We start from the raw sequence: 12,591 nt of genomic DNA, 5'->3' as shown, positions 1-12,591 counted from the left end.
ATTGCCGCCTTCGGTATTGCCCGATATTGATGCGATATCAGCACGAATCATACATACTTTTTCACTTATTTTGTAGTGTGGAATGTTAGAAAAGTCTTGATCAGGTGATGTTACTCAAACAGAGAACAATAGTCAGCAACAGTAGAGATGAGAAAAACTGATCCATTTATTATTAACCAATTGGTTACATACATTTAACCTTCATAATAATATCTATAGTATTCCACAATTGAATAAAAACTCTGTTGGAGTGTGAACCACAGTCACTTATGGATAGAAGTGCTGGAGTGGAAAATTTGGACCGCTATTCGATATCAATATCGGATCGGGACAGCCCTAGTATTTTTGATTTAATAAGTGTGTTTTGTTGGGTTTTACATTTGACATGCAGCTCTTTAACTGGATAGATGAAAACGATTTCTGAGAACAACCATACCCTTGTATTTTCAGTTCATGTTCTAATCAAGATAATCATTATTACGAATATTATTTTTAACTAAAAATAAACATTCTAAAAGGCCATATTTTGAATGCTTTTATTTGATAATTTTCCACTCTCCTTCGCTCAAGTATCCCCTGTAGTGCCATCGCTGCCCCCATTTGAGAAACACTGGTCTAAATCGATATCACATGGTCACAGGCATTATGTGTTGAGTGAACATCTGCAATGCTAATACTGTTAAATTGTATCTGTGTATTGATGTGCATCGTACTTAGACTGTGGACCTTTGCTACAATTGAATACATTAATCAAAATTAATGTCACTAATCCGACCAAAGTCATTCTTTTCCTGTTTAAACGTCAACTACAGACTTTCTACTTTCTGCTGCTTGAAGTTGGATTAAAACTTGACTTTGTTTCTCCCTTTTTCTGAGCTGAATGTGCTCGGCGGAACGTTGAAGTTGATACAAACAAAAACAAAAATACCAACAAACACTTTGAGTTTGTTTCCTTAATCTGTGAACGTTTTAATACAAGTTTCAAGCAGGTTCCAACACTCTATGCACACATCTCAGCATCTTACATCCACCTCACCCTCTGAGATAAACCCAGAACAGTGAACTTAAAGCATAGGAAACTAAAAAACAATACAAATCAGTGCATTACACTGCACAAGTGTGCCTGGAAAATTAGTGTCATCAGTGTAAATCTTGTCTTTAGTAGTTTTTATTTCCGTTTCATTTGATCACATTTTCATTGTACTCGCTTTACTCTGTGCTTCACACCAACTTCTTCTTTTTTTAAAAAAAAACACAATAGGACACATTTAATGTCTATTACTGATTTAAACAAGCCTGCTTAACATGGAAATAATGAATATTTAACCCTTGCACACACACTAAAGGTGTAGAAATCCTAGAAGACGTGTTTTTTTTTGTTTGTTTTTTTTTTTTAAGTTTCCTCCTGCGTACAATCACAACTTTTTTCCCCCTATGAAAGTTCTCCGAGGGATTTTATTTTGAATTGCAGCCACTGGAAAGGAAGCTGATGAATTGACTCACACCAAAAACACTGACCGACGAGGAGCAGGTGCAGCCTTAAATCGGAGCATTAGTGCAAACTTCCTGTAGTGATAAAAAGTGCTGGGACACATTCAGCGGATTTTTGTGCATCGGTGCGAGGAAACCAACATAGTGAAGACAGGTGGGGGAGGAAATTAAAGGCACAGAGTTTCAGACGCCTCCACATGTCTGTGACGGGGAGAACGTCCCCTCCTCTCAGTCAATAGAAAGCACAAACCAAAGCAGCAGCAGTTTAAACATCCGTCCATTTTTAGCTCCACAGCAAACGGACACGAGCGGAAAAGGTGCTTTGATCTCCAGACGACAAACGTCTCACACCAAGGGAGGGGAAACGTGAGGGGGAGACAGAACGGAAACGCAAGATCCCGTCAGACTCACTGAGGAACATGTGAACATTTCATGAATTCAACTGGATTCAACTGAATTACGAGGATTTTAACAAACCTCGTCTTTTTCTTCTTCTGCAACATGAACCTGCTTGTGACCGTGCAGAGTTACTGTATATTACCTATTTTCCAGGTATCAGTCACTACTTTTTCATCTACAACTGAGCACACGACTTATACAGCACCGCGACCTATCCGTGGACTTTCAACACGAGTTGGCAGCGCCTTCTATTGAGTAAAAACGGGAATGCATGTTTACGTTAAATTTCTAACAATGTTCCCAGTAAGTAGTAGGTTTCTTGAAAGGCGACCGATGTACTGGTGTAACTTATAGTCCCAAAATTAGGATATTTATAAAATTTGGTCCATGTTTGGGGGACTGGGCAACATCTCTTGCCTTTATTGTTCAGATTGCTGGTTTTACTGAGTTCATACTTTTTATGAAATCCACTGATGTTTAAACTAAAGATACATTTCCAGACTATTTCCTGCCATCTAGGCTTCATGTGCAAAATGTGTGTGCACACAAACACCCAGGGCAAAGCTCAGATGTATTAGGAGCATTCGCATGTCCACCTTTACTGGTGAGAGATGCTCACACGTACGTTACTGTGCCAGCACCTCTTCCTCTTCCACAAACCAAACCTGGCAGGGATTCCCAGCGTGAGCGCGCCCTCTAAAACCATCCTGAAACTAGTCTAGTAGTCTAAAACCAGTAAGTCCACTTCTAGTTTGGAACTAATGCAGAACTAGCCTTAAACTTGTCTTAGATCATGTTCTGCCAACATCTGCTTAGGACACTAAGGATGCATATTTATTTTTATTTTTTTTTTATCATTTATTGGTATTAATGTGAACTAATCAAAGAGCTTCATATTTTCAGAACTTCAATAGATGAACTGGCCCAAAATGAAAAGACAACACACACGTACACAAAGGGAAAAGAGAGAAGCTGCTGCAGTGCATTCTGGGAGTTGTAGTCTGTATGTACAGCCTGTGGAACGCCGACAGGATGGGTCAGTACTCCCACTCGTCTGTCTTCATGTCCAGGTAGTTGAGAATGTTCTGGGCGAACTTCACCGCCTGTTTGCGGGCCGCCTTGGTGCCCTCGTCTCCGTGCGGCTCCACGGCGTCCAGCGCCAGCAGCTGCTTGGTCAGCAGCTCCTCCAGCATCATGTAGCTCTTGTCGGCCCGTTTGCCGTCAAAGCCCAGAACTTGAGCCTGCAGGTCAGACAGGCTGCCCAGCACTAGCCACACGGATCGGTGTGCCGGGTTCTCGTCGGGGCCCGGGTGGCGTCGGGCCAGTGCCTCGCGGAGGTCCAGGAAGGTGATGATGGCCTGAACTTCCACCACAGCGCGGCGTCGGGCCTCGCGGATACACGGATTCCTGGCCGTGTCCACCTGGTCCAGGTGAGACAGGAGGCTAACCAGCTCTGCTTTGGGTCGGAACCCGAGGTCGCCCATGGCGCAGTGACGCAGGATGCCCTCTCGGAGGTGGGAGACGTGAGCTCGCACCGCCTCGATCTCACGGATGGAATTATTTTGAGCCAGATCGTACCTGTGGACCAGAACATCACCAGGGTCACTGAAACAGGACTGCAATAGTTCCCAATTCATTTTCATTATCAGGACTTCATCAAAACCATTAGGACTTTTTATCAACAATTATTATTATCCAGATGTGGACTTCATCATGCGTGTCTTCTCATATTTATGACTTTGTTTTGTAGTGTATTAAAGTACTTCACATTTTGTTATTAAAAGGTTTATACTCATTTGTAACAATTATTAGCAGATGATGAATTTATCTCATCATTAAGACTTCTTGTGTCCCCATTTTGACGTTTTCATCATGCCGTGACTTACCTGCGGGTGTCGTCTCCCTCGCCCTCCAGGTCCAGGTGCTTCAGCAGCCCGTTGATCTCCTCCACCACCTGCTTCCTGTAGTTCCTGATGGCGGTGTTCCCGGACACGTCTAGTGCGTCCAGCTCCACCTGCAGCTCCATCAGGACCCGGGACAGGTGGGCACAGCTGTCCCGCCCGCTCAGCCCAGTCAGCAGCGCTACCAGCTGGCCCCGGGCCATGCTCACCTGCACCATCACCTGGTTGATGCAGTGCACGGCCTGGTGCGTGTCACCAGGCAGCGGCAGCGACAGCGTCTGCTGCGGCGTACGGCCCTCGATCACGTCCTGCACAGCGCACAGACGCGTCAACGCCCGGTATCGGGCCTTACGCAGCGGCACCCGGCCCTCTGTCTTTACCTGAGAGAGGATTAATCACAACAACATGATTATAGTAATGACTTTTTATCTAATCACGACGTTTAGCGCGCTCTCTAATCTTCACCTGTGTGAGCCTCAGCACAATCTTCTGCAGCGCCTCCACCAGCTCATCATTGATCTCTGCCACGCCGCCCGACCTCTGCGGCGCCACCACGCGCTCGTCCACCAGGTGGCGCGCCTCGTTACTGAGCTGCTCGATGGCCAGGCGCGACGGGTGCGTGGCATTCTCCTCCAAGTAGCGCAGCAGCCCCTCCACTTCCTGCGCCGCCTTCTTTCTGGCCGCCTGCAGGTCACCGCGGCCCTCCGTGTCCACGCGGTCTACGTCCAGCAGCAGCCGCGTCAGGTCCCGCTCCAGCCTCTTGTAGTCGCGATCGTCCTGCAGTCCACTGAAGGTGCAGACCTGCGGACCCAGAGAGGCCACCTCCTTCTGAACCTGAAAGAAGTCCACAAACCCTGCACTTCAGTGAAAGTAGAGACGCGTGTTAAAACCGGACTGTCGGCCTCTTTAGTTCACGGGCTACATACGACCCTGTGTGAACTTAGGTGGGCTGAAACAGAAATATACTGATTTATGAGAAAAAAGGAGCATTTTTAATTTCATTGTGAATTAGTTTTTAAAATAAAACATAAAAGGCATTGGTTAGTTAATATCAAGTGTTTCCTTCAGATCAGTTCCTGTCCAAGTAAAGGCCGTATATGTACAAAGTAGAACCATATCCCACATTAACAAGCAGCTGTTCCACTGGACAGATAAGAAACGTCTGCTCCATTTTATTTCCTGACAGTCTGTGCAGCAGTCGTTTCATATTCCTTCCAAACGCTGCCAAAGTGTCTTTCTTTAAGCGCGGTGTCAGAAAATGCCCTGATGATGTTTTTCCTCCTTTAGGAATCTTTGGCTGTTTTCCAAATCGTGCACTTTGAACTACTCGCACTAAGTGCGATGTCATAACTAGAATGTAGTGCGACTATTCGATAATGTGCAAAGATTAAGTGCACAAGAAATACCCGGATGTATGTTGCGTTCAGTTGCACTCGGAATCCGGATAGATCCAGGTCGTTAGTTCCGACCTCCGAGGTAAATGGGTTTTATTCAATAAGCTTGGAAAACATGGCTGGTCATACCAAGTTCATATTTTTTATATTTTTCAAGGAGCAAAAATGCTTGCTGGGGAAATATATTACCTCTTTGGGTAAGAGAGAGAGAGAAATGACTTGAATGCACCAATCCTGCATGAACCATAGACTGTAGAGTGTATTGAACTATACGGGTATTGTTACTTATGCAGAGCGGCGTTCAAATGAACAAAGTAGGATTGGAAATACCACTACAGAGTTATTCTGCACTTTTATTAACACACATGCCAAATTAAACGGCACATGAAAGTAAAAATTGAGGAGAAAGTGACTGTTTACGTCTAACGGTGGGCGCCGCCATTTTTCTAAAACATCATTCCGACCGACTCGGGGTCGGAACTCTTGCCCGAGCTCCTGAGACGGGGTTCCGAGCTCAAGGGCTGTTTTATTGCACTTTTCCGATTCGTTCTGTCGGATTTATCCGTGTTCTGAGTGCAATCGAATGCAGTAGTACACTATGCATTCGATAGATAGATAATGATTCCACATTATAACTAGCATGTAGTGCGTCCCAATTCGATAGTGTGCAAAGATTACGTATGTGAGGAATACCCGAATGTACACTTTATCGGGACATTTTTAAGGTGTACATGGTGGGCACACTACGCACACTCAAGCACCCCACAATGCATTGCGAGGAATGACGGCCAATACGGTGGATGCTGGAATCGACCGATGAAAACGGAGTTAATTGTTGAACGTGGAAAAGGACAGAATCGGCATAAAACGCCATCACAGTGTGGCAAAGAACGTTTTTTTTTTTTTAATGGGGAAATGTTACCGGGGACCCCTCATTAGGTGCACCACCCTCCCCCCTCCCGTCCTGGCCGCTTCAAACACTGCCTAAACCACCCGAAAACCGTCTAAACTGCTTTACTGGTCATGTGGACCATGCCATGGGATGTAGTGCGGGGAATGTCAAATGCCTCAGACACAAACCAGTACGATGTGGCGCTTGCCAACCAGTAAAGGAAAAGCAGTAATTCAAATGCCCTCCCCCATGCCCTCCCCATCCATGGTCTGTGTCTCCCAGGATGAGAATGAGGTTATCTGTGGTTGGTCTGGAGAACCTGAAACCCTTCCCGAGGTCGCCCCCTTAAAATAGAGTCACAGCAGGGGTACATAAGGGTTTATCCTCGTGTCCTATCACACACCAACCTGTGATAAATGTGATCAAAAATATTACTTATTTTAAATTATGTATTAAAGTATTTATTGGGATGTGTATTTGTGTTTATGTATCTATCTATTGTATTAGAAGTATTATATTACACCTACATGAAAATCCTTATATTGAAAAACTTTGTTCTGAAATACAATGTGGTGATGTGACTGTGTCAATACAAAAATGGATTTACTTCTGCGTGGTAAACAAAATGTAAATACTGATTAACTATGAGCCGGAGGCGACGAATGGCTCATTCTCATCTTTGTGGCCTGCGGGCAGTCATAACGCAGACAATCTGACATAGAGGAGCCAGTGAGGAGCGTTTAAGGAGGAAGAGGCTGATGAGGTGTGAAACATATGTGGGATGCTGAGCAGGTGATAAAGCTGGAGTCACCAGAACAGCAGGCGTGACACTTTTTTTTCTTGGTTTTAATTCATTATAATAATACTGTATATACAAGTACAGACATTCAGTCACTGTTTACAGTTTTATAGATTGTCGAGAAGTTACCAGGGAATGTAAAATTGTCCTGGGACAGGTGTGGCATTCTGGGATTGCATCGTACTGAGATTGTATACGCACATTCCATTACTTTATAAGGCATTAGTAAATAGGGCTCTTGTTTTGAAGATAAGAGGAAGTTTAGTAGCACAATGGAGGGTCTCTGAAATGTCGGCATGAAATGTGTTTCCGTGAATTTTATGGACTAAATGAGCACATGTTGCATCTGATATTCTACTTGGTCACTTTCTCGCTTAAAATGTTTTCAGAATCTTCAAACGTGGCGAATTGACGTAGATATTTTAGCCTCCGTGTTCTTCAGCTTTTTGTCGTCGTATATTCGAAATGCATCATGGGAAACTTGCAAGTACACTTCAGTGGGAGCTTAAGTAGACCCTAGTTTGTAGTGTGTAGTACGGAGTGCGCCATTTCAAACACAGCCTTTGGGTTCCATGTATTGCAGAAGTAAAATATTTCGAATTTTGAGTTATTCGTGTAGTGGTTTTTGGATTTTTTTTTTCTTTGAAAATGATTTATCTGACTTTGAAATATATCTAATAATATTATTTAGTTTTTTAAAGAAATCTAAAATAAGACAATGATTGAAAACTCTACTGGAACCAGCTTTACAGTTGATATCTTATTCTTGTTTTTATGAGGTTAATGTATGATTTTAAGTGTTTTTGTATCATTTTATCAAGCCCTCTAACTCTACTTTCTGACCAGATGGGAATCAGTCATTAAACTAATGTGCTACAGAACATCACCTCTCTCTGTGAGTTTAAACGTTTTTAGCACACGGCTTCTGTTGTAAATCAAAGTGTTTTCAGACCTCGTAGAGCCTCATCATGGCGGGATGCTGCGGGTGGTAGAGCGGCTGCTGCTGCTGCATCGGGTGATGGTGCTGTGGCTGCTGCTGCTGGGGGGCACCATGATCCATCCTCTTCCCACCATCAAAGGGCTTCCCAAACAGGCTGCAGAGGAAAACCCAGGATTAAGAAACAATGGCAGACACCTTGTCGTTCTCTTGTGTCTTTTACACCAGGAAAACGATTTAACCAGTTGGTGTTTACGGTTTGACTGGTTATCATGGTATATCGTGACTGATTCTGAAAGCAGTGCTGAAAATTAGTGCTAACCATTCCAAAAATGTAAGTAAAACAATGAAAGCCAACCGGTGAATTATTTACAACCTAATACTTGTTATTTAAACAAGTCATCCAACATCTAGTTTTTATATCTGTAAACTAGACTGACCTAAACTAGCATACCAGCAAGTTTATTGCTGGAATGAACTTGCTTTCAAGCCAGTGACCAACTCTCAGGTTGGCCCCACCCAGACAAGGACTCATGAGGACACATCAAAACAATCACTAGATGCCACTAGGGCAGGGCGGTTTAGCCTAAAAAAAAAAATTCTCTGATTTTTCAAAGAAAAATTCGAGATTCGATTTTTTTTTTTTTTTTTTTTTAATGCACTTAAAAATGACTGCAGACATCAGATATATTGTCAAAAGTGCAACTTTATTGCTGTGATTGTCCTCAAGAGTTAAAATGCATAGAACAATCCCAAAATTAAAAGTAAATGAGGCTGTCATTCAACAATTTCAAGCTTTAACCCAGGTTTAGGCAAAAGTGCAACAGCGCCTTCACAGTAGCTTACATTTTCTGAAATCAGAATAACTACATATTCTATAAAAAAAAATTCCTGAAAAAAAGTGTCTGAATAAATGAAACCTTAACATATTACAGCATGTAATCAATCAAATATAAAAAAAGAATACCTAAGCTATTAAGAATTATTCAAACCTGACAAAAAAAATCTATTAAAAAAAACTATCCAATATCTGTCACAGAACAAGTCTGAAAGGAAAACTCAAATGTATTTAAAAAGTAGTAATAAATAATTGCAGAATCTTCATATTTGTTGTAACAGGTGTGATGACGTAGAAAAAGAAAAGCATATATATATATATATATATATAACAGTTTACCTGGTGGTGCATCAGTTAAACTGGTGATGGTTATAAATGGTGACATGTCATGGCAGAAGTGAGGCACGTTTTAATGCAACAAATATCAGCTTGTTCAGTCACAAAACCATAACACACTTCAGATGACAGACATACATTCATATTCTGTCTCTCTTTCAAAAAGAAGACACAAAATCGCACCATCACTAGTCAAACTGGAACACCAACAATGCTTTGCCATTTAAAAACATATACAAATATATAGTCATACTGTAGATATAAACACAATTTAATGAATTAATCTTATTTTTCATTTTTCTATATGTTTAATATTTTGCTGTTATATTATTGATTTTCAATATAAACTACAACAGTTTTCATATTTTGCACTGTCAGTGAAGCATTATAATATCACTATAAGAATAAAATGATGACGTTAATAAAGGCAAAACATCAAGTGAAGAACAGAATAAACTCCTGAAATATGGACTATAAAGGTTGTGACTTCTGCAGCATCACTGACTCTCATCTGAACATGAAGGATTATTCCACTCTGTGGTTTTTATGTAAGGGGAATGGAGGATGGGCGTGTGAAGCGCTGTTCAACTCTGAGCTGTTACTGGGATAATCTGATCAAAATCCAGTTTGGCAAAAATCTCTGTCCGATGAGCCAAAGTGCTCCTTTAAAGCTCGCAGGAAACATTCATTCCTCGAAGTCACCGGGTGATGGGGATACCAAAGTTTACCCAACACCCTAATCAAACGAAATAACCCTGTACACCAGCCTCTTGATTTCAAGAAGTTATAGTCAGCTGTAGTCGTTATAGTAAGTTAAGATTTAATTGATTCTGACAACTGTTACTTAGGAAATCCACTTTGATCTTTTGACATTTTTCAACTGCCAGTCTTCATCAGAGGCGTCTGCTGATGGCTTTGATGCTTCCTTTGAAGTTTCCTTGACTTCTGCGTAGTTATCTGAATAAATGAAACCTTATTATTCAAAAAGAAGACAAAGAGAATCTTGCTGGAATTACTACGCAGAAGTCAAGGAAGCATCAAAGCGATCAGCAGACGCCTCTGACTAAGACTGGCAGTTGCCAGTCAAAACACATCGGGAGATAAAAGTGGATTTCCTTAGTCACAGTTGTCTGAATAAATGAAACCTTAACATACTATTTAAAGAGAAGACAAAAAAAATCTTGCCGGAATTACTACGTAGTCGTTATAAATCCGCAGCACTGACAAAAATGATTCACAAGATAACGTGATCAATTGTTGAACCGTAACACTGATTGCTACACCCTCTTAATGTGTTCTGCTGAAAGGAAAGAAGAGTTAACACTACTTAGCGCGGGACACTTGGTACGACCCAAAGATAACAATAACAATAATAAAAAGAAAGTGTCTAGAGATACGTTAAACGCAGCCATAGCCTGCGTATTCACTGTGTCAGGACGGCCGAACGGTCTAGGCACTCAAGGATTTTTCCTTCTGCTAACGTGGGTTTGAATCCCACATTTGACATATACATTTTTTTCATTTTAACACGGCGAATTTCACCTTTAAAAATACATATCTGACAAAAAATAAACATTGTAGGGTTAGGGATGGGGCTAAAATAAAAGGGTTAGTGGGGTAGCTAAGAATAAATATTAGCTAAAATACAACTGACGGAACTTTAAGTCACGTGGTGCACCTATCACGTGACCTAAACTGGCCAATGAGGGGGCGCTGCGTATGCATAGAGTGGCCGTCTATCCATACGTGTAAGTATCCATAGCCACGGCCTAATAAAAATCAATGGTATGTTCCATTTAACAGAGACAGCTGTGTCCCACGATGCTGAGCTGCAGTACTATTATATTTATGACGTTCCAACATGAAATCAGTGTACTGAGTTTTGCACCACCCACTGCTGTCAGACTTCACTGATGCATGTCCTGTGCTGAATATAAATAGTCTCCACTCATACGACAGGTAAATACTGGCGAAACTAAAGTAATTAACTCTTTCGTAGTGAGCACGCGTACACAGATCAGTCAATGAATGCTCTGTCTCTCCCTGTCTCCATCCTGTCCTGGAGGTTTCTGTTCTGCATGTGTGCTGTGCCTTCCTGCTTCTGGAAGGATCAACGCAAACATCACGCAGCGCTGCAGAAAACCTGACAACACGACAACAACATGACAACCATGTGATCCCCAGCGTACACCAAACACGCACGTCGACACACGCACTCTCCTGCCTCACCTTTTGAGCACGCCGAACACATTCGCGCACATTTTCCCGACAGATGCATCCAGATGTGCAGACAGAGCGCAGGAGGATGGAGCTCCTTCAGCCGCACACCGCCTCACTGCGGTCGGTTACCGAGCCCCGCCCACCGCCCGGTGAAAGGTTCACCGCTTTTAAAGTCTCCGGTTGTACAAACATCCACCTTATCGTGGATTATGTAACACTTAAAGGCCGGTTTGGGATGTGTGGAAGCGACAGCAGCCACTGAGGGCGTGAATCAGATGGTTACCTTGGTAACTGGTGACCGACTTCCGGCTAGCATTGCTAGAAATATGCGTTAGCATACTGAGAACGCAAACAATAAGGAAAACGGCACAAAACTTTACACAGATTTAACATCTACATATCTTTGTGTTGTATTTGAGTGAATATATAACATTGAAAACTGCATCTTGACAAGGCTGTGCATTTTAAGCTGTTTTTGAACCAAACTAGCACTGAATTAAACATGTTTTCATTCCAACTCAAATTGATGACATTTATTTGACCCAAGTCAAGTGTGCTACAGCTAGAATAGTCAAAACAGCGTTAATTTGGGTTTTTACGTTAGCTTTAACAGCCAGCACCGAAGGAGACTACTGATTATTAGGGGTACCAGTCAACCCGCTACACCAGTTTCTTTGTGTGTCGCTCTCCGATCACCTGACATTGCCCCACCTCAGCCCGATAACTGAGGCCTGTTGGAGGCAGGGTAACAAACCGAACCCGAGCCTCACCTGCAGAGCCAGCGGACAGCCATCGGAATCGTTGCGGGAAAACAGGCTTTTCCTTGGGTTAAAGCTCAACATTAGCCCGTCTCAGGTCTACCTTCCATCTACTTTCACCATCAGCGCTCAGAACTAACGCAGGGTTCACCTGCGCTGCAGAATGTCCTTTTTAGTGTTTTAATCTGTGATTCACGCAGATAAAGAAACAAAATCCACTTATTCTAAAGTTAAGCAATATCTAGTTGTAATAACACACAAATAAGCCCGCTATCGTTAAAATAAGCAGCTTTACTTTTAATAATCTGAGTGTAGGTTTTGGTTGGCCAATACAGGGTACGCTTCATTTGAACATGGTTGAGTACCGATAGTGCAGCAGGGGCGGGGATGCTGTTGGAGCCTTGATATTTTACATATTTTACCATAAATTCAAATTGCGAAAATACTGAGTGTCACTTCGTTAAATAGTTTTTATCACTGTATAATATTGCTATTTTCTTTCCTTGGTGACTTATTAATTTATTATTTTGTTAAGGAATGCAATTATTTTCTCTCTCTTTTTTATATACCAGCTTTTTAAATTATTTTTTAGCTTGTCAGTATTTTTTGCACTAAAGTTGACATTT

At 42.2% G+C, this 12,591-nt stretch overlaps 1 protein-coding gene across 2 annotated transcripts; it reads right to left on the bottom strand.

The window, feature by feature from the left end:
* Nucleotides 1-731: 731 nt before the first annotated feature.
* bag5 (BCL2 associated athanogene 5) lies at nt 732-12,295 on the bottom strand. 2 transcript variants are annotated; one of them, XM_028438794.1, is made up of 5 exons: nt 11,217-11,937; nt 7,829-7,970; nt 4,257-4,625; nt 3,777-4,171; nt 732-3,468 (listed from the first exon to the last, which is right to left on the bottom strand). In XM_028438794.1, the coding sequence occupies exons 1-5, from the start codon at nt 11,246-11,248 to the stop codon at nt 2,928-2,930; spliced, it is 1,479 nt and encodes a 492-aa protein (XP_028294595.1). In that variant the 5' UTR covers nt 11,249-11,937; the 3' UTR covers nt 732-2,927. The 2 variants fall into 2 exon arrangements, with proteins under 2 accessions (XP_028294595.1, XP_028294596.1); XM_028438795.1 differs by lacking the exon at nt 11,217-11,937 and adding an exon at nt 11,978-12,295 and having other exon boundaries at nt 737-3,468.
* Nucleotides 12,296-12,591: the final 296 nt, after the last annotated feature.

Source organism: Gouania willdenowi, chromosome 22 (genome assembly GCF_900634775.1).
Source record: "Gouania willdenowi chromosome 22, fGouWil2.1, whole genome shotgun sequence".
Taxonomy (NCBI): domain Eukaryota; kingdom Metazoa; phylum Chordata; class Actinopteri; order Blenniiformes; family Gobiesocidae; genus Gouania; species Gouania willdenowi.
This window is presented reverse-complemented; position numbering and strand designations above follow the sequence as displayed.